The sequence below is a fragment of the Seriola dumerili genome, unplaced genomic scaffold (genome assembly GCF_002260705.1).
Source record: "Seriola dumerili isolate Sdu_G_001 unplaced genomic scaffold, Sdu_1.0 BDQW01000478.1, whole genome shotgun sequence".
In the NCBI taxonomy this organism is placed as follows: Eukaryota; Metazoa; Chordata; class Actinopteri; order Carangiformes; family Carangidae; genus Seriola; species Seriola dumerili.
The window spans coordinates 825,585-848,069 of record NW_019174733.1 but is presented as its reverse complement, the minus strand read 5'-3'; the positions used below and the strand labels follow the sequence as shown (position 1 = coordinate 848,069).

The 22,485-nt window shown below is 40.8% G+C and overlaps 2 protein-coding genes across 2 annotated transcripts in view; one reads left to right on the top strand and one right to left on the bottom strand.

Annotated features, from left to right (window-relative positions):
- Positions 1 to 5,481, top strand: part of LOC111235255 (leucine zipper putative tumor suppressor 2 homolog) — a 35,505-nt gene extending 30,024 nt beyond the window's left edge. The window contains exons 7-8 of the mRNA XM_022763655.1: positions 2,161 to 2,265; positions 2,419 to 5,481. Coding sequence (XP_022619376.1) covers positions 2,161 to 2,265; positions 2,419 to 2,601 — 288 coding nt within the window. The 3' untranslated portion in view covers positions 2,602 to 5,481. The remainder of the gene's footprint in view (positions 1 to 2,160; positions 2,266 to 2,418) is intronic.
- Positions 5,482 to 6,712: 1,231 nt separating this feature from the next.
- On the bottom strand, positions 6,713 to 21,840 carry LOC111235156. Its single transcript, XM_022763493.1, has 17 exons — positions 21,648 to 21,840; positions 21,423 to 21,560; positions 21,120 to 21,294; positions 20,479 to 20,655; positions 20,192 to 20,339; positions 18,176 to 18,236; positions 17,181 to 17,528; positions 16,998 to 17,132; positions 15,337 to 15,492; positions 14,220 to 14,392; positions 13,529 to 13,620; positions 13,341 to 13,432; positions 12,642 to 12,710; positions 10,829 to 11,379; positions 10,720 to 10,768; positions 10,230 to 10,330; positions 6,713 to 6,877 (listed from the first exon to the last, which is right to left on the bottom strand). The coding sequence occupies exons 1-17, from the start codon at positions 21,838 to 21,840 to the stop codon at positions 6,713 to 6,715; spliced, it is 2,823 nt and encodes a 940-aa protein (XP_022619214.1).
- Between the last annotated feature and the right edge of the window lie 645 nt (positions 21,841 to 22,485).

Genomic DNA, 22,485 nt, shown 5'->3' with positions numbered 1-22,485 from the left:
TTACAGTTGTCATCTTCCAGTGAGAAGGTTGTGGGTTAAACCCAGACTTTGGATCTTCTTTGTGGAGTTTGCATGCTCTTTGGCATTTTTCAACATTTTTATGGCCTTACTATACTAGACATTTTTTAAATTTTTACACCTTATTATTAATATGGTGTTGTTTTTGATGTTTTTATTTCTTACTATGATGTTTTTTGAGTTTTAGGCCTAAGTATAGTATTAACGTTTTTGACATTTTATGCCTTACTATACTGTGACATTTTTTGATGTTATGTTTTATGTGACGTTTTTATGTCTCACTACGCTGAAGCATTTTTATGGGGTGGCCTGTAGTGGACTTATGGCATTTTATGTCTTACTATACTATATTTTTTTTTTTTTTTTTTTTTTACATTTTATTGCCTTACTATTACCATGACACTTTTTGACATTTTTGAGTTGATTTATGGGGTGGCATGTAGTACAGTTGGTTAGCGCTGTCACCTTGAAGTGAAAAGGTCGTTGGTTTCAAACCCAGTCCATGGATCTCTCTGTGTATATTTTTGACATTTTAGCTTTTACTATTACTGTGCATTTTTGACATTTTTACATTACTTAATATGACATTTTTTGACGTTTTTATACATCACTATGCTGAGGCATTTTATGGGGTGGCCTGTTAGACAGCGGTTAGGGCTGTCACGTTGAAGTGAGAAGGTTGTTGGTTTGAGCTCATTCCATGGATCTCGCTGTGTAGTTTTTGACATTTTTATGCCTTTATACTATGACATTTTTGAAATTTTTTACACCTTATTATATATGTGTTTTTGACGTTTTCTTATTTCTTACTATGATGTGTTTTGATGTTTTAGGCCAAAGCTATAGTATAATGTTTTTTGACATTTTATGCCTTACTATACTGTGACATTTTTTGATGTTTTAGGCCTTACTTATTACTATAACGTTTTTATGTCTCACTACGCTGAAGCATTTTTATGGGGTGCCTGTAGTGCGACTTATTGCGCATTTTTATGTCTTACTTACTATTTTTTTTTTTTTTTTTTTGTTTTTTTTGTTTTTTTTTTTTTTTTTTTTTACATTTTATGCCTTACTATACCATGACATTTTTTGACGTTTTTGAGTTGATTTATGGGGTGGCATGTAGTACAGTGGTTAGAGCTGTCACCTTGAAGTGAAAAGGTCGTTGGTTCAAACCCAGTCCATGGATCTCTCTGTGTATATTTTTTGACATTTTATGTCTTACTATACTGTGACATTTTTTGACATTTTATACATTACTATAATATGACATTTTTTGACGTTTTTATACATCACTATGCTGAGGCATTTTATGGGGTGGCCTGTAGTACAGCGGTTAGAGCTGTCACGTTGAAGTGAGAGGGTTGTTGGTTTGAGCTCAGTCCATGGATCTCGCTGTGTAGTTTTTTGACATTTTATGCCTTACTATACTATGACGTTTTTATGCCTCACTACGCTAAAGCATTTTAATGGGGTGGCCTGTAGTACAGTAATTAGAGCTATCATCTTCCAGTGAGAAGGTTGTGGGGTTCGAATCGAGTCTTTGGATCTTTCTGTGTGGAGTTGCATGTTTTTTGACATTCTTATGCCTTACTATACTATTACGTTTTTTGACGTTTTATGCCTTACTATACTATGAAATTTTTTTGACATTTTTATGCTTTACTGTACTATGACATTTTTTGACACTTTTATGCATTACTATATAATGACATTTTTTTACGTTTTAGGCCTTAGTATAACATGACATTTTTTACATTTTTATGCGTTATTATAATATTATGTTTTTTCACATTTCATGTCTTACTATACTATGACGTTTTGACCTTTTTATGCCTTACTATACTATAATGTATTTATGAAGTTTTTTTTGCCTTACTATGCTATGACGTTTTATGCCTTATTATACTGTACTTTTTACTCCACTACATTAATTTCGTATTTGTATTCATTGCTTTGCAGATTAAAACTGAGGCTGCACCTCAACTGTTAATGACATTGAAATACTGCTTAGGTGTTAATGCATCACTATTAATATTTGAATAATATATTATAGTAATAAAGCAATCACGGGGGCATTTCTGGGTAATGAGTACCTTTAACACTGTAGTTTCTAACATTTCCTCTCTCTCTTTTGCTTAGGTGGACAGGCTCAAGGCTGAGCTCATGTATGAGAGGAGGACTAGTGAGGAGCAACTGTCACGGTTTGAGGATGAGAGGAGAGTCTGGCAGGAGGAGAAGGAAAAGGTGAAAAGGACAAAGAGATTCACTCCATGTGAATTTACTTTTAAGTCTTCGTCATCTGTCATTTTTGTTCATCAGCAGTGAATGTATAGGCAATAAAACCTATCCACAAACTTCCCTACCTAATCACGTACTGTTTTTTTTCCCTTCACCCAGGTAATTCGCTACCAGAAACAGCTGCAGCAGAACTACATCCAAATGTACCGTCGCAACCGGGATCTTGAACGAGTGATGAGGGAGCTGAGTCTGGAGCTGGAGAACAGGGACATGGAGGATTATGAGGTTCACAGTGGCAGCAACGACATCCACTTTGAGGAAATCACTGCCACTGAGATCTAAACACACACATACTATCACTTACAGTAATATATGCACAGAAACACACAGGACCACAACTCACAAAAGACTCTGTTGATGATGTAACCCAATCAACTCTTCATCACGGCTTTACCTGGACCACTGAGTGAACACTCACTACTCGTCACTGTCAGAAGGGCGAAAGATCTCCCAATGGTGAAGTCTTACTTCCTGCTAAATAGGTGTTCTCCAATAAATCCTTATGAGGTTTCCACCCGTGGCGCTTTTAATGGGTTGTACCCCAGTACAAAGCCAGCACAAAGACTTCTCTCCTTCTGTGGGAGCAAACGCAGTTGAAAAAAAGTGTTTCTTTCTTAGACCACGTTCAAATCAGGGTATCGAACATTGATGGGAACTTAAAGCAAAAAATGTTACTACTACGCACAGCAGTCTGGTCAAAGCGCAGTCACAGTTTTCTTGGTAGCACATGAGATTATACGCCTGGCCACCAGCATGCATGTTATGACAGTTGTCCCGTTAACATCAACACCACAACTGCTGGCTATTAATGATGACCTCATCTCCCATCCAAACTGTGCTCATTGGCGACACAAACAGCAAGCGCTTGTTCTCCAAATAACTGCTAAAGGGAAAATAACACCAAATATTACATCATCCACTGTTTTTATTTTATATTGCTCAGAGGTTCATTGCATTTTCTAAAAAGGATAAGGATAGTTTTGTTTTGGAGGTGTTTCCTCAGCAGTGTGTATTTGAAAAAGGAATGTATTGTGACTGTTACCACTCCAGAGAAATGCAGTATAAATAGTCGTCACTGGCAATGAATGAACCTGCTCACCAAGGGAAACATGGTATTATTTTGCACAACTTCCCTGCTCTTTCTTGTGAAGCAAATCATCAAACTTAAACAAACTTGTTTTGACATTTGGCTCTTGGTTTGCTTACATGTGGACATCCTATTCTGTAATTACCCCAAACCGCAGAGGACACAGAAACCAAACGTTCAAAGGAGATGCTTTATGTGACTGCCGGTCATGTTTTCTAGACCACCAACAGTCACGTTGTTGCACTTGATCAATGTGTCAACTCATTCACAAGCTCTGAAATAAACATTTACATTTTATAGTTATGTAGCACTCGGCAGCAGAGCGTAGCATGGGAGATATCACCGAGACGCTGCTGATTCTCCTCCTTCTTACTCAACTATTTTTCTAACAGTGAAAATCACCTCAGCAGTCGGTATCAGGCAACTAAAAATGGAGCATATTCTTTCAGTTTGGTCATCAGGGCACTTGGAGATTTAAGCCGGAGTTTGAGCTGTAGGCATGCTTATTCAGATTTTCCACTTGTTCCCTTTCTTTCCCATTAGCGTTCTTTATTTAGCTTTTGGCAGCCCAAAGCCAAATAACACTTTTAAGTCTTCCTAGTCTCCCCTAGACTATAATCTTCCATGATTGCTATACAGGTAGTGAGACTGGCATGTCTGCATGTCTTTGTTATATCAGATTTCAGAAGAAGCTGGCTTAGATAGTGGTGAGATGGGAATTTGCAGATGCAGTAGCTCCAGCACTGGATGTCCTGAAGGCAGGTCGGCTGTTAAAGCCCTAAATATAAACCGATGAGGAGGATGTTAACATTTGCAGCTGTGGGGTTGCTCTGTTTTCTCACAGTGGCATGGCGGGTCTCTATGGAAAAAGCAGTGGGCTGAGAACTTTTATTTTACAAAGAGTCTATATCATGGAATAATAGTTAAATGGAAATCTATATAATGGACAAGATGTTGTATATTTTTTTATATATAGCACCTGAAGATATTTTGTTGTAGTACTGGTATAAGTGTGGGTTTAATATACAAAGTATAAAGACTTCTATATATATATCTATATCTATCACATACCAATATTTCAAATGATGGATCAATTACAAATGGAGGCAGCAGCATAGACAGAGTGCACCTAATACTGTAATGCATGAAAATCTGTTTACATTATATAATCTGTGTGACACAAACATACACTATCTGATGACCAAACTTTGCAGCTGATTAAGCAGTTGGGGGCTTTTATTTGGGGCTTAGTTTTGACCTGTTGTTTCTCCATTTTGATTGATCTTTCATTTGATTATCAGTATCATAAAATCACACCGATCCATGTCTTCATCATTGCGTCTTGTGCATGTCATCCCTTTATAAATGCATGAGACGGGTGATTCTTGAGTGACTTCCTCATTAAGTTGAGGTCGGAGCTGATGCAAACCAATAAAGTGTTATGTTTTCCCTCTCAGAAAATTTGATCAGTCTGTATTTTGCCTGACGTTACCACATTCAGTGTGGTTTAAGAGATATTGCAGAATATTAAAAGTCTGCGCTGTGCATAAATTGTTAACATAAAGCCCAGGTAAGTGACTTTTGAATGGAACAAGTTGGGTTCATCCAACCATATTCATCAGAACTAGACTGTTACTCACTGACCATGGATGCAGCACAGGTACAGATTAACAACAAGCACAGGTGCTGCAAATCAAACTGACTCCCTCACTGAAAAGTGCTGCGTGCATCCCAGACTTCTGTTTTTTTCCCCTCACATCTCACTTCTCTTTGCTGTTCCATAACCATTTTTCTGTGTAAATATGTAAAACACTAAATAGTATAACAGAGTGACATTGTCTTTTATTTAGACAAAGTGTCTATTGAAAATGTAGCCACTGTGATTAGACCAAAGCAACGTAACACATTTCTTTTTTTTGTGGCATTTTTTTCATCCTTTTGTGTGCATTTTTTATATGTTTGCTTACGTCGTGTCTTCATTAATTCATAAAGTATGTAGTTGTCAATGTATATTTTTATGTGTACATTTCTTGTACAAATGACTGTGTTTTTAATTAAAGAACAAGTTGTCACACCTCAAAGTGACTGTTGATTTACTTGCTTTTTTAACCTGAAGTAAATTGATGGTGAGAAAAGTGTACTGAATGAGCATATATTGCAATAAAGTCAAACATCTGAAGTACTCTGTAATATCTCAAAGGCATAGACACACTCAATTTCATCTTTAACTTTAATTGCATGCCTGGAATAAAACATTTCACCTTGAGCATTTCTAGCATTTGTTAAAACCAAGTTTGTTCAATATTTTCCCCACTGGCCATCTGCAGAAGTAAGGCACTATGCACACTATATTCCAGTTATCTTCCAGCTCATATCTCCTCTAGCCTACTTTGATTCAAACTGTGCCACCGGCCTCCATGTCCTGCATTTCTCATTGACATGTTTTTCCAACTCCTCCACATGTCTGCATAAGCTCAGTCCACAGCATGGTGTAATTAAGCCTCTAAAGTGGCAGACTGCTCCAGAGCACAAGCACTTCTGCCAGAAAAAAACAGCACAAAAATTACTGAGCAGCAATTTGTAATAATCCCCAGAGACATCCACTAAACCCAAACTATCAGTTTTGACATAATACAGGGGTTTAATCTGGGTATAAATCTATAAATCTCATAACGCAGGCTGGGGTAATCTCCCTCTGGCGGGCCTGAACGGCTGCTGGACTGAGATCCTCCAACTGAAAAGTGCAGACCAATGGCTTCACCATCAGAGTGCCCAGAGGTTAGGCAAGGCAAGGTTACCACGTGTCAAACAGTGGCACAATTTCAACCAAGGAGGAGTTCATGAACCACACGATCTTATCATAAAAGACCCTTTAGAAAACACTAAATTACTTACTTTTGATTGAGTTAATGTGCAATGTATGCGTTCAGTAAAATGTTTGCTAAAAACGCTAAGAATGTTACAAAAGTCATACAGGGCAACACAGTATCTTACATTCATCATAGCAAAAGTGATTTATAACAGTCTTTATCCTGATAAATAAGCTACTGTATCAGTCTTAAAAACCCGCTCCAACATGTTTCTTTGTTTCTGACAAATTTCCTCACTTCTTGTCAGAACTCTGCCTTTAACGGGGCTGATGCTTCTGTGCATCCATTCCTCTCCACTATGACCAGAGCTCCACCTGTCTCATATTTTCTCTTACAGAGTGAATCCTGTAGTTTATTCACTTCCACAGGAGCTGTAGGTTTTTTGGTGTTCTTCATGCCTCAGCTGCAGTGTGGCTGTGAAGCCCACGGAGGTTAGTCAGCAGGTCCCCTGGGGCTGGTGAGGGGTGGTAGGGACCTTGACCACAAAAACCATCGGGTCTTTTGCCTTATTGCTGAATGCGCGGCGGATTACATCTACTGCGTGCTGATGTGTCACTCCCTGCAGACTCTCACCGTCCACGGACAACAGCTCATACCCTGCCTGCAGATGCAATCACAGGTAAACAGATGAATTTAACATGCAAAGCTCCATGTAAACTCCAAAAAACATTAGATAGTATTAGATTACTCATATTTCATGATTACATTACTTATCATTTTCTTCCCTTTTTTCTGTAGCAATCTGTTTCAACAAGATTATGGACAGTTTCCATGAATCTGCAGTGATTGTTTCCCTTAGCGAGAACCTGATTTATGCCAGAGAGAATTGGGGCGCTCCCGTTACTTTAATATATTCACACTGAAGGCCTTCACAAGTGCACATATGAAGTTTCCCCTTCAGCACGAGGTTGTTGAAAAAAGAACATACACTGAGACAACCACATGCACGCACACACAGTTAGGACCGTTTGCTCGGTGCTTCCTGCAGGATGTGAGCAGAGAGTGGTGAATCTTTGGAGCCCTGAGGAAAGGAACTTCCTCTGATGTCATCAGCGTTTGCCGAGGATGCACCTGACTCGTGCGCTCAACCTCAGTGAAGGTTAGTAACACATAACACAGATACACGCAAGGCCGATGGCCATTGTTGTATCTCCACCAATCACATCTTTTTCCCTTTCCCTTTTCCTTTCCAGTCATTAGACACAAAGAGATGATTGTACTCTGTACCAGATTATTCTGTTATAGGTCACATATATTTGGGTAGCATGGGGGGAGGTTAGATCTGTGCTGCCTTGTGTTTGTCCTGACAGGTTTTCATACAGTTCATCTGACAGTCTGGTGTCAGCATGTCAGATGAACCTCACAGTCTTCCGTGAGAACAGTATCAAAAGATTTAGATCCATTTAACCAAAGAAGAGATTAAAAAGTGCTTTTTCATTTTTGAAAAGTAATTTATTTGAATTAAATAAATCACAGCCTAATCTGTCCCATCCTCTTTACAGCCATTTATGGAGCGCTTTACGAGGTTTCCTCTTTTCTAGCCAATGGACATCACAATCCAAAAATAACATTGCTTGTAAAAAAATTACTACAGATTGCAGGAAAGGATCAGTGAATCATTCGCTCATTTACCAGGCCATTACAAATATATTCAACTAGATTATTTAGCTAAGGGGAGCAGACATGTAGTCAGTTGACAGTTTATTAGGAACACAAAGCTGAAATTAACAAAACTCCTGCGATTAATTCTCTCTTCATGAAGGCGTTAATGTTCAGATTTTGTTGAAACTGCATTATACAAACATCCCATATATATCATTGAGGGTAGGCTAATCAACAGAAACAATCCGAGTGGTGAACATTACCATCTATGATGCCTCACCGCTAACATGGCTAAAAATTAGCCGGAATCCAGGTCCCAGTTACTTTGGATAATTCACAAAACACAATATTAACAGTTCTCATAAGAGGCTATTTCTTCAGTAAATGGAACAGTAGTTCCAATTAAAAACTATTCACAGTGAAATACACACTGGCACAACGCCATTATTCACAGTCAGTTAAATGTAGGCTCATGTCCAGATAAAAGCAGGTGGCAGAGCCTAATGAACAGGAAAGTATGTGTACATGACCACAAACACACACACACGCACGTACGCACACACGCACGCACACACACACACATATATATATATATATATATATATATATATATACATACACACATGCACAAAACAACATTCTTCACTGATTGTCTGTTATCATGTGAGTCTAAGGAGACAGGATGCATGTTACCGCTGAGCTGCCCTGGTCTCACTTCCCTTTGCAGAGTAGGGGGAGATAGTACTAAGCCAGAGAGCTGATACAAGCGAGCTGACATGCCTAAATATGATGTGTCAGGTACAGATAACAAATCTGAGGCTTCCAACCAATAACTTCTCTGTTTTTAGCCATGTTGATGTCACATGGCTTTAGGGATAGCAATGTCAGTATGTCAGTTGGTTGGTCCATCAATTGGTCCAGACTGAAATATCTCTACAACCATTAGATGAAACATGGCATTTGGTACAGTTATTCAAGAACTCTATCCTGAATAAAATCTCAACATCTGCTTGATGGATTGTCACGAAATCTGGCACAGACATTCACGGCTCCCAGATTACGTATCCTAGTCACTTTGCTAATCCCCTGAGTCCTCCTCTAGCGCCACCATGAGGTTGAGGTTTGTGGTTTTTAGTGAAATGTCTCAAAAACTCTTGGATGGATTGGCATCACGAGACAAATTGAACATTGAACATTGTAAATATTATATCTGCCTAGTATCAGCATGTTAGCATTGTTATTTTGTTACTATGTTAGCACACCGATTTAAGGATTTAGCTCAAAACACCACTGTGCCTTTGTACAAAACGGAGCCATTAGCATGTCTGTAGACTTTTAGTATTGTTTCAGTCTTTTCAAGGTTTTGTTTTTTTATGCATCCGATATAAATACCCTGCTTCATTTTCCATCTTTGCCATTCCTGACACTTTACTCGCTTTTTTTTACATTCTCTTATTTTATATCTTCTCTTACTTTGGGGCGCATAATGTGTGTCTGTGTATATGTGTGATATTTGTGTGAATGTGTGTGTGTAGGCATGTATGTGTTTACAAAGACGCTGCAAGAGAAGTTCTTTGAATTTGAAAGGCTGAGCAGAAACTGGATCCCCCCGATGTTTGACACTCTCATCAGGCATTAGACCAGGTTAGCTAATGTCAGTTGAGCTGTTAGGAAACACATGCAAATTAACCCGTCTGAGTAAATACAGTATTATTGCAAGTATATATTTGGTTTCAGACACTTTCAACCACACACACTTCTTTTGCAATGCAAGTGTTGTTTGACCGCTGTGTCTTTGACTCTAGAGCTTAAAGACTTAGCCTGTGGTTAACTGTAGTGAATGAGTGTGTGTATCATGTGTGTTTAAGTGAACCAGGCCAAGATCATAGAGGACTGTTAAGTTTCTGTGCAGGCAATATATTACCAATACATTAGCAGGCTAGCATGCATGTACCTCATCAATAATGGAGGTGATGGGCTACTTGAGAATGCTCTCCACTCATCTCCTCTCCACTCCTCATTGCACTCGTTCAACATCTCTGTCATAGACATGCTTACATATAGCAACAACAACTCATAACCAATGGATAGAGGTCTGACAGGTACATAATACACTCCAACCTGGATGGATATCTAATATGCTTTAAAATCAGGGTGTTATAAAGGAACAGAAGTACATTCACAATATTTATGGCAAAAAGACATAATTACATTTAACATGTTGAATTTACCTCAAGGCTTAGAATCATAATCATCATTTTTCTTTTCCTTAGTTCTTTGTCATTCGATTGCCACCTATTTTTTGCAAAATATCTTTTTCTTTTTTTTTATGATCTACTGTTACTGCTCACCCTCAGAGCCTCATTTGTAGATGCAGCTCCTCCTGGGAAGATTTTCTCAATCTTTATCATGGGCTGGACCCTTGACTCCATGCCTCCAGAGATACTTATACCTGTAAACAAACAGGAAAATCATAAAAAACTGAAGGATTGCCTGATGTTACCAGATTTCTGTATGCTAACTAGTCCCATAGTGTACATAATCTCTTTGCTCTTTTTCTGCCAACTTTTAATCATCTGACGCTTCCAAATCCCTTTCAGTTAAGTAGCAAGTGATGCCCTGACCTCTGCTGGCTATGTGATGAACATGGGAGGCTGCAAACATTAAAATAGACAGCTTTACATAGTCGTTTGGCAGTTTTCATTCTGCTCGCAAGTATATTGAACAAACATGTTCACAGATTTCAAACAATTTCAGATGCTGGCACCAAGAAATTACTGAAAATATATTCAGTTCACTTAATTAACTTTCAAAATGCATGTGTTTCTGTCTTGTACTCACCCAGTGACTGCTTGGCCTTTGAAATGGTCAAAGTGGCAATTTCATATTCCTCAGGTGGCAGAGCTGCTCTTCTTCTTGCACCGTGACCATTTTGTAAATGTCTATTTACCTGCTGACTGCTCCCTCTGCCTGTGGAGGGGCTTTTGTCTGTTGAGGGCTCAAATACATCAGCCAGTGGAGTTCTCCCTCCCTGCTGTGAAGGAACACGTACGCTGACCTCTGTGAAGCCCTCCTGCCTGCTCCGTCTGCCATCTACACTGTCAGGACTCGCCTCCCTCCTCACTCGCCCACGGCCGTTCCTCACAGGTGACCTCCCTCGTTCAGGAGCCACATCTCCTCGGTCAGACACGGACAATAAGGAGACCTCGTCCCCGTTCTCTCTTCTGTTTGGGGAGCGATGGGGTTGTCGCCCACGTTGGGTGCTGTGTGGTGATTCTGTGAGGAGGAAGCTGTGGGTGGGTGAGGGGCTCAGGGAACGGGAGCGCACAGTGGAGGAGAAGTAGCTGTCCACAGGTACATCCAGCAAGGGAGTGAAGGCACGGGATGGAGGCAGATGGCATGACTGCTTTCCAGACAAACGCAATCTCTCCAGCTCCTCAATCAACTGACGCTCCCGCAGTGTGTCATGGACCGGCTGGAGGTGGAACCCACCCCTGTATTCTGGACAAACATAAAAACAGTAAAAAAAAAAAAGCAAAAGTAGAATTTTCCTCCAGATGTGGAACTTCTGTGAAATGAAGATTATTCAGAGTCAAAGCAGCAGGTCAGCATGAGCTAAAAGATACCTCCACTGATTTAGCATTTCACTCCTATAACATAGACTCATGATGGACAGATCGATGCAGCAGAACCAGAGATATTGTCCTTTTATTTCCATGCATTTTTTTTGTCAAAAGCTGATGCTTCATTACCCACAATGCAACTCAACCTCCAACATCACTTGCACTCTTCTCATTGGGTAGGTAGAAATACCTGGGATGTTTCTCTATACTAAAGACAGTGAAGAGAAAGGGGAATTGTGGGACATCTTTCAGAGGGCATAAGACCCTAGACTAGTAGCTGGAGAGCAGTTGCTTTGAACATTAGTTTGCAAAAGAAAAACTGAAACACAGCATCAAACTGAAATTCAGTGCAGCACAAGTCCACCTGTAACCTCTTCTGATATCCAATTTCTCCTCCCTCAGGGCTAACTATACTGTTTGGTGAGGTATAATTCAGTAGTTTATTGAGAAGTCAGAGAGTCAGATATACTCCTAAACAGGACAAAACATGTCAAAAACCCAACGCTGCATCTTGTGATATAAGGTCGGCCATCTCAACCTTCCTAAACACTGGCACCACAGTGACGCCCTGTCAGCTTCCTTCTGCTATCATGATGCTGACCCTTTGACCCCTAACCAGTGCCCTCAGAAAGTGAGATGGCTGCAGTCAGTCTAAGTGAGACTGTATTGATTGTGTCTCAGTGACTGTTGAAAGAGGAAAATGCTCGAAGCATCTTTGTATTGTTGAAGTGTCACACCGGCAAACCAGCCACGTCTTGGTCCTTTCTGTAGGCCACAGAGATGTAACACAAGCCTCCGCTCCAGCGCAGGCACAGGAAACCTGATATATTTAATATGTGTGTGTCTGTGTCTGTGTGTGTGTGTTTATGTGTGTTTTATTGGAGGTCGGGGGGTGGATATGTGCGTATGGGATGCCAGGGATTGGAGCTGTTTCAGTTTGACACCAGGGACAAGAGATGAGGCAGGAAAGAAGTGAGGTGAGGAGCGGGTTAGAAGAAGGAAAGGAAAGGTGAGAGGTTTAAGCCCCTTGTGTATCTCGTATTCCTCTGGGATGAGAGAAAGGCCATCAACCAGACAGAGAGAGAGTAAAAAGAAAGAGGTGAGGTCTAGAAAGAGAAAGAAGAGAAAAGGCTCATGTACCTGGGATTGGGGTGATGAGGTGACGTCGAGGGGTTCCACTGCGAGGGGAGCGCAGAGCTGGTGAACGCACTAAGGAGAAATAAACAACTAAATAAATTTTTTTGCTTTGTGTAATCTTCCCTGTGTTTTTTAACGACTATATTTCTTACTCTTTTAGGAGGAGATGAGCTGATATAGATATTAATATATTCAGCTGGGTCATTTTCAATTATTACATTCATTATCTATTATAATTATATTATAATTATATTCAGCAATTACAGCAAGCTGTATGAGTAACAGTGAGTTACTTTGTTTTACACTTTTCAGGTAAGAAAAAAGACCCTTCAATTTCTTTTTAATTTCTATTTGAATTCCTTTAAAAGGAGACCATCAATCAAAAATGAGGAAGTAAAGGGTAATGAATCTGTATGAAAGAAAACTAAAGTACAATTAGTGTGTTCACACTAAACCATTAATTGAGGAACCTCAATAACCACTTTCATAATAATGTGTTATTTCTTCAGTCTATTTAAATATTTTACCCCAAGAAATAACATTCACATATTTTCAGGTTTTTTTTTTTTGTAATTTCTTTTTTTTGTTGAAGAATCTGTGACTACCACCCACTTCTGAGACCAACCCTACACCCTTGCTTTCATGCAAACAGAAGCTGCATCAATAAAAAAATCATGTTGTTAAGTACATTCCTCTGCTTACTGGAGCGACTCTTGAGAATGTCATACGCCTCCAGCTCAAAGGGCATGACCATGCTGTCAAACCGGCCCAACTCAGTCGTAGGTATCAGCATTCTGCAGAGGATATGCTCACATCATTAACACATACTTATAGAGTATGTATACATATACAAACAGTATTATACTGTACAAATACTCTGTGTATCTCACCTTATTTCTCTGAGAAGCAGCAGTTTTTCTGGCCTGTCCAAAATTGCCAAAAGGGGACGTACTAAATCCTCAATCACATTGTCAGACAAAAACTGAAGAAGAGATGAGATTGGTGTAAAAATTAGAGGAGAAGAATAAGAAAAAGACAACTCAAGTATTCCAATTTTACACTTATAGTTCAGTTTCAGTTTTGTATATTCATAGTCGATTTTCTTCACACAAGTACATTTTTAGATTGGAGTTTGGGTTGTCTTCTGATATTCTGCATGCACATTAAACATACACCTTTCTAAGAACAACACTGCACTCAACGGTTTTCAGTGGTGTTAAATACTATATTAAGAGGTCAGTCATAATACTGTGCTCTAAGTGGACTTGATATCCTCTGCAGTGGTGGCAAAGGGCCGACCGAGGAGCTGATCCGCTGAAATTGGCCAATGAGTGTGAGATGGCCCAAGAGAGACAAGGGGATCAGATGACTGATATTTGATGCTAATCATAAATGACAGGCCAAAATCCGTCTTTTGTCACAGTCACTGCCAGGCACATCTATCACTATAGGACACTCAGGCAACAATACAGCACACTTAAGCCTTCCAGTAGTCCAGGTGATTTTCATTCAGTGGCAGGAAAAAAACACACACAGGCACACAGGAGAGTACGACTGAGGTGTTAGAGATCAGGAGCTCACCCGCTGACAGTGTCTCATCACAGCAGCCACCTCATCCTGGCTGAGCAGTTTCTTTGCCATGTCCTCCATGTACTGCAGGGTCTCGGGTCGGGGCTGCGGGCTGTTGCTTCTAACCCCAGCGCGGGATTCCCTCGGGGAGGTCAAGAGCTGGAAAGTTCGACCCCTCTCCTTATCTAAGGAATTAAAGTTACAGCTGGAATAAAAAAAAGATGCAAACAAGAAAATCTGCAGATGGCATCAAATGCTTTAAATTTATTTCCAGTGGAAGTCAACCATTTCACAATTATTCATTACCACATCATTACCTTGACGCTAATATGCTCACAGCAAATTACATTACCTGGACACAAGTAAACATTTACCCACTCAGGGGAAGATTTTTAATTAGTTTATTTCAATATTCAGTGGATGTAACCCCAAATTATGATGACAGTGCCATGAGTTTTTGAAAAGTGTGCAGTTAGTTTGTCATGCACATGTGAGAACTCTGCCCACATGAACTTATAAGACACCACAAATACAGTTGCAGAGGAATAACATTTGTCAGACAAGAACATGTCTGTCTACATATAACATTACATTGCAAACAAAGAACTTGTCTTATTTTCCAAGCTTTATAAATATAATGCAGTAAAAAATCTTCCCTTCCAAAAACACAAAAAGTTTCTTACTCCATTCTGAAAACTCAACAAAAATTAAGGAAATTTTACAAATGCAGCTCTTTAATCAACATATAATTAAGAAAGAAAACATGAAATGGGCTTTAGCACTTAAGCAAAGTCTTTTCTCTTCACCGAGACCAGTGAATCTGCCTGTTTATATAGATAATCTCAGGTACCTGAACAGAACTGTCCGCACAGAGATTCTCAACCTTTGGTTATATTCTGCTTCAAATACAACTCTACATGTAGTCGTTTTTCATGAGACAATGTGTTTCTAATTTAGGTCTGTATGAAAAATCAACAGAGGACCAATTTGTCCTGAGCATCATGCATATTACACTGTAAGATGTTAAATAAGAATAAATTAAATTACATTAGACTAGATTTTGCTTTGTAGGATGCAGAACATGTGCCAGGGAAAAAGACAAAAAAATGTCATGTGACTGCAGGCTCACCTTTGTCAGCGTGGTGGGATTGTGACTTAGAGCTGCTCTTCTCTTTACGGTCCTTCTTAAATAACAGGTTGACAAAGGTTTTGGAGCGCTGCAGGCTAGTTTTACCCCCTGCCGAGCTCTTCTCCTTCTGCTGCCTCTTCTTCTTCTGTCGGTCCTCTAAAGAAGGGACAAAAAGATGACCAAATAGAGTTGATTCAATGCTAAGTCCCTCTACATCAATATATGTAGTCAATGCAGATAGAGTTGCCAAATAAATGCTTTGAAATATGACTTATTTGAACTGATTTTAACATTGTGTGTGGAGCCTGCACAGACTTTTACTTGCTAATGTAAACAAGTAATTTCAGTAATTCCAGCTAATTTGGAGGTGGCAGTTGCATGTCACCCTTGCTGCAGTTAATCTACAAAAATCGTCCACAAGTGTTGTTGAACCATAGCAAGAACAGGACATTCTGCATATCAGTGTGTGGTGTTGAAAACACAATTCATTAGGCTTTGTACTCTTCTATTGTTAACAGTTAGCCAATAACACTGGGTGATACACACTCTCCTTTATGAGTTTTGACTGTTCATCTCTATTCTAGTCAGCTCCTCTGTTCACTGCAGTAAATCTGCCACTGTGGAAAGTATCACAGTAACACTGATGAATTGCAGCTACACCAACCTCAACACACCCCCATCTATTGAGAGCACTACAGTGAAGTGCTCAAGCTTACATAACAAATGCCCAATCAGCCCTGGGCTTTGCCCTCAAGCCTCCACCAGGTCCTGGAGGTATGAATGAGCTGGATAAATTGAAAAGGAAAGGCTAATAACTCAACAGCCCCACCAAGGTTTGGATGGATATTTCTCCATATGCTTGTTCTTATTCATTTCTCACAGAGGTACAGCAAGTGAGAGTAAAGGGCAGTGATTAATCATGAGGCTGCATTAACTTTGTGCTCTTGGACAAATTCTGGCTGGAGCTTAAATCAGCCATGTGGAGTCTGGATGTTCTTGTATACTTCCTAGAGTGATAGAGGGATGAGGGGTCATTAAACTGGCTGCTGCCCTGCAGAAAGATCTGAGGAGGATGTTTGAGAGTGGATCTCATTACACAGTGAATGCAGGTACTGTCACAAAAATCAGCTCAAGAACTGAACCTGACTGTGGCTGCAGCACTCACTGTGCTATGATTCAAGAAAGGCTGATTTCTCTGTTGAGATGGATGATACTGCCACTACAATCAACAACCACAATACAGAGTATAGCCTGACTGATTCTGGATATATAGGAGTCTATAAAATCTGACAGTGATACATTGGCCAATCGGTCCACAACTGTTAAAAAAAACGAATTTTGTATCTCAACTTTTGTTTAACAGTTTGCTTTTCTTCACAATGAGTGTTACAGCCTCACAGAGCTGCTAGCTTGGGTGTAGATTGTTTATATAAATATAAATACTTTAATAATAATTTTGATGAGGGTCTCATACACTTTACATTACATTATTTCTAAAGAAACATGACCAAGATATATCCTGAACATTTTGCAGTTGAAAAATAAACTCACCAGTGCTCTCTATTAGTCAAACTATGTAATTAAGATGCTGTTTCTAAAATGACCTTTTATATGTTGCGCCATTTTTGTTTAGCAAATTTTATTGAGCCTGCAAGTCTCACCTGACACAGTGATGTGGCTCTGGGAACGTCTGATGGGTTTCCTTGGTCTGCTCAGAGCCATCAGCGCTGCTGTCTTAGGTGAGTGTTTCACAACTTCCTGGTCCCCAGTTGACAGCGTCCTCGTCCGTCCCCGCCCTCCTTCCCCGACTCCTCCCATCTCCCTCGGTCCTTCCCCTTTCCCACGTATGACTGTGTCCTTCAGCAGCACTGTGGCACCTACAGTCCGACTGGTTTCTGTGGCAACCAGCCTGTCAGGGTAAGACCCATTGTGGGTAGAGGAGTTGTCCACGGAGATTGGAGGGTGGGGGTCAGTCTGTATGGCGGTGTCAGCAGTTCGCTCTGTGCTGCTTGGACGTCGAGAGCGGTCCTCTGTGGAGATGGCAACGTCTACCATCTCTGTGCCAAAGACAGGAGGGAAAAGGACCTGGGAGAGACCACTGAGGGAGCTGAGAGGGGTGCTGGAGGACAGCGAGGACGCAGAGGAGTTGGAGTCTGAACCCTGGGAGGATGGAGCAGGGCCCCCATTGGCCACTGTCGAAAACAATCCAAAATTACAATGAAGTATGGGGATTAGAGTGTGTTTAAAGTAATATTGTACAAGTGCATTACATTATGAAACTGTCCAGTTGCTCCAACAACACACTCACACACACATAAAAGCTGCTAAAGTGAATAAGATTTGCACAGCAAGCTTCATTTCTTTCTTTTTTTTACACAGTCTGCTTTGTCTGGATTAAAACCTGTCTGCCCTTGTGTCCTGTTAATCCTCTAAGCTTTTGATAGACAGAACATGAACCAGGGGTTCTTCTGTTTTTTTCTTAAATGAAACTCCAAAATGACTCTGCATCTTGACCCAGATGTCAGGTCGCGCTCTGAGTACACTGAATTAATCCCTGCCTGTTTTCAGAAGTGCTCATATCTTAGTGGAAAACAAGGAGTTTGAGTCCTGTGAATAAATTGAATGACAGGGTTTTAGAACAGGCAGACTACATGTGGCCAATGTTCCTTTTTTTAAGTAAGGTTTCCTAGAAGAATCCAACATGTGGCACTGCAAATGTAAATAAGAATTTTAAACTTGAAATCATCAGGTCACATCTTCATTATTTTGCAAAACACTGTCTCTACACTAGTAAAATCATATTTTGTGATAAATACAATTTTTGGAACAGTCAACATACACTTGTCGAGCCAGCCGTATTCTGCCACCATCTCCTTGTAAGCAGGATATCTCCCAGCTTCCTGTTGAAGTGCAAAAACACAAGAATATGAACTAGTCCACATAATCAGACTAAAAACAACAAAGGAAGCAGCATCTCATTGTTTCATTGACAATCAGCTAAAAAACTCAAGCTTAAGAATGAGCCGAGATTTGTTAATTTACATTTTTTTAATACTGTAGGTTTTGGCTACTTGTGGGACACAGACATTCACATTGTGACCAAAGTATTGGATAAATGGATAATCTGACCGGATGATGGCCCTACATGAAGTTATTGATCATCAAAGTCACCCTTAGGGTTGAATGTGACTGTCTGTATGAATGTCAGAATGTCTGTGTCAAATATATGACAATCAATCAATCAATTATTGAGACATTTCACTCAAAATTACTAATGTCAACCTCATGGTGGCACTAAAGGAAAGATCAAGGGTTCATCAAAGTCACTAGGATTCAGCCTCTGGACACCATGAATGTCCGTACAAAAAATCCATAACAATCCTTCAACAGTTGTTGAGATATTTATGTTAGGACCACAGTGGTGGACTGACCGACAGGCCGACATCTCCATCCATAAAAACTGTGTCAGTGCACAGGTTGCACTCTATTAGATATCTTCAATTCTGGACAGTATAGCCTAAAACTGTTGGCCTCTATTATACTTACTTCTATATACTATATACTATACTAAATATTTACATTAGCATATACGATATGTTTGTGTTTGTTAAAATTTAATTCATTAAAACAGATATTCACAATGTCACTTAAATGAAAAAGGTGCATGTACATGTGTTGTAGTGTGGTGCTGTGGTTTACAAAGGTTTGGAAACCACTGGTGTGGCAATGAATTAGTGTCCACTAGCCGTTCAAGTCCATTTTAGGGGATTGTTAACCAATAGACAGCTTAAGGTCAAAGAGAAGACACTCAAGAATACATCTACAACATTCCACAAAAGCATTAGATGCACTGGTGTGAGTGTTTTGTAACCAACATTAACCCTGGCTCCACTATGCGTGGTCTGACCCATATATGTGTCCAATACAGGACAGAAGGAAGACATAAAATTAGGCTTTCTGTTGATTATAACCTGATCCCTGACTGCCTTTGAATAATGAACGTCGTCCCTGGCTGTTTTTCACACGTGGAACCTGAGATCAGAGGAGTAAAATGAGCATGCAGCAATGTTAGAGAGCTAAGAGAGCGAGCTTACACACACTCAAACGCATTGCACAACACACATACGTCTATTCATAGACACAAACATGCACACAATTCCTCTATCTAAAAACGACACAGGTTAAGTGACGCGGCCTTGCACACATGCGTGAATACACAGACACACACAAGGACTTCAAGGGCTGTAAGCCAGCTGTCTGCTCTGCTGTGCAGGCTCATTCTGTCCCCTCCTGAGAAGTGCTGGTGTTGTTTAACACGCTGTAACATTTATTATTGTGTCAAGCCACTTAAAGCACCCAATCAATTATGTTTAAACCTGAGCAAATGACTAACACTTCCACACAACACTGCACCGCAGGTGTGCACAGAACCACATATCTGAAACCAGATTTCCTGAGAGAATCCTGCATTAACTGATTTTTTTGGGACATTTGAGGGCTAGGGTAAGCAAAATTTTACATATTTGGACGTTGTAAAGCTGGAGTGGTTAACGTGTTAGCAAATTGCTCATTTACACATCTAGCAGGCATGGAGCAACATCAGCATTCAGCTCAGCCCACTATGTTCACCAGCTAGTTCCTAACTACTGTGTGTGTGCTGTTTTGTGGTGGATGTGAGAGTGAGCCATAACACTGAAGTTGTGGATTGTAAACCCAAAACAATGAGCTTTGAGAGGCTAAAATGTTCCACAGAGCTGAGTGGAACTACACCGTTTGGTCCATTATGAATATGAGAACTACAGATTAGTGCAGCTTTAAATTTGACCTCAAGCTTATTTGGAAAATTGTCTCTCACCCTAATGGTCAGCATCACATGGGTGTGGCTCTTCAGGACCTCGACTGCATTGCTGTGGGTGATGTTGTCAAAGCTCACCCCATTGGCTGCAAGGATTTGATCGCCCATCTTGATGCCATGCTGTTCTGCGAGCCCACCTGGGTCCAGCCTGAACAGAAAATGTATAAAGGCAGGGTGGGTTGAACCTGGGCTCGGCTGTATGAACAATCAACCAATTATATCTATCTGATGTTGATTGACATTTGAAGCAAAAGCTGAGCGTATTTCAAACTCGACTTGGCTCATACTTAGAAACATAAATCCCCAGTCCGAACTCTTTGCCTCCTCTGATGTTGAAGCCCAAACAGTAGTCATCTGACGTGGTGAAGAGATGTACAATCCTGCGGAGAGCACTGTCTGAACTGGCCTCTGATGGTGTCTGACCGCTCTCCTCAACTACCATCCGCCGGTGAATCAGATCCACCCTACACACACACACACACACACACACACACACACGCAAATGCAGAAAAGGGTATATATGCACACATGAAAACATTTACATAAACTGATTTCCCTTTCTCCACCGGGCTCAGGGGTGTCAGTGGCGGTTAATCAAATAGCCATAAAGGTCACAGCGGTAATCCATCCACTGCTGCTACATGAAACCAAGATAAAGTATATCCCAAAAGAAAGATAACCAGTGTGAGCTACAGTCAAGTGACAAGACGACATAAAACAAGAGCCATGCAAAGGTCAGTGGTGATAACAATAAGGCTGTCGTCTGAACTTTACATAATAGTATATCCAGAAAGTATAGACAGTCATAATAGAAAATTACTGTTTGTAAAGCTGTAGAATTAACTATCTAGGGCAAATATTTAATTGTGATTAAATGTCATTTTGGCAGCCTTATTCACATTGACAAAACCGAGACGTTTGGCCTCACCATGTGGTCTTCTCCTTGGAGTAGCGGATGCCAGGGATCTTGCCCACCCGTCTCACCACCATTCTAAGCCTGTTGTTTCCTGTCAGGACCTTCACAGCGCTGCTCATGGTGATGCTCTCCAGGCTGACCCCGTTCACCTCCACCAGCTTATCGCCCACAGTCAGCCCAGCCTGTGCTGCAGACACAGGGGGAAGTCAGGATGACATGACACATACCCACATGTAAACACAATGAAAAATAAGCATGCCATCGCCGTGAGACACACACACACACACACAGGACACATGCACACATCCTCCTAACCTGCAGAGCTGTCGTCCTCCACCTTGCTGACAAATATGCCAAGCCCATGTTCAGAGCCTCCACGGACACTGAAACCCAGACGCCCATCGGGACTCTTATCTACGGTCACTGTGTGAATGTCTTCACAGTCATCTCCTCCTGCAAACAAACCCACAACACACAGTAACATCTACCTGCCATAAAGATCCATGGTAACAGAGCACCTTCATCATGTCCGGACCTCACCATCAACAGGGGCGTTTATGAGAATGACCCTGCCCATCGGGGAGGAGGACCTGCGTCTGTGGCGGTGCTGTTTCTTCAGCATGTAGCGTGTGGTGCTGTGGGAACCCCCGGTCTGGCCTCCATTGTGGGAATGGGGGTGCCCCCCTCCGTTTGTCATCTCCCTCCAGCCAGAGGGGTGAGCGGAGTGAGCCATGCTATGTGTTTGGCAATTCTTCCCTTAGTCATCCAGACAGGAGGATATCTGGGGTCTGCTGTCAGGATGGAAGAGGTGCAGCCTAGGATTGGGGGATAGAAGGTGGGGGACAGGTAAGGTGGGGAACTGGGCTTTTTTGCAACTGCTGGTCCAAAGTGGATGATAAAATACTAGAGTTGATCTTCACTGGAGCAGCAAACTTACAAAGCTGTAGGTAACATCAATGATCTTCACTGAAACCAGGTTCAGACCATAAATGAGGCTTATATAAGAATAAGAATTAGAATTCAAAGGAGACAATGTGACATAGAAAAGCTCAAAGCTAAGCTGATTCCACACAGCTGAATGAACAAACTATACTCATTTAAAAAGGATGGCGCTCCATGACTGAACGATGGACACTGGATTTCCAATTTTCTTACCCAGGATCAAATCCTAAATTTCTTTGTAGGTTAGAGAAGTTGGTGTAATCCACTGGATTCCTGTGCAGCCTCTGAGTCCTTCTCCTTAGAGTCCATGGTGTTGGGCCGTTTCCCCCTGCTGCAGCCGAGAGGCTGCGGGCCTGTCTGCACAGAAGTCAGCGGTGCATGGTGATTCCCCTCGGGTCATGTTTAATTAAATGGATATCTGTTGTGAGAAGAATAA

Coding starts and splice junctions, on each gene's coding strand:
- LOC111235156 (XM_022763493.1), bottom strand. CDS start 21,840: ATGGCTCACTCCGCTCACCCCTCTGGCTGGAGGGAGATGACAAACGGA. Junction 20,656..21,119: donor TCCAAGGAGAAGACCACATG/GTGAGGCCAAAC, acceptor GTGTGTGTGTAG/GGTGGATCTGATTCACCGGC. Junction 10,331..10,719: donor AAAGGCCAAGCAGTCACTGG/GTGAGTACAAGA, acceptor GTTTGTTTACAG/GTATAAGTATCTCTGGAGGC.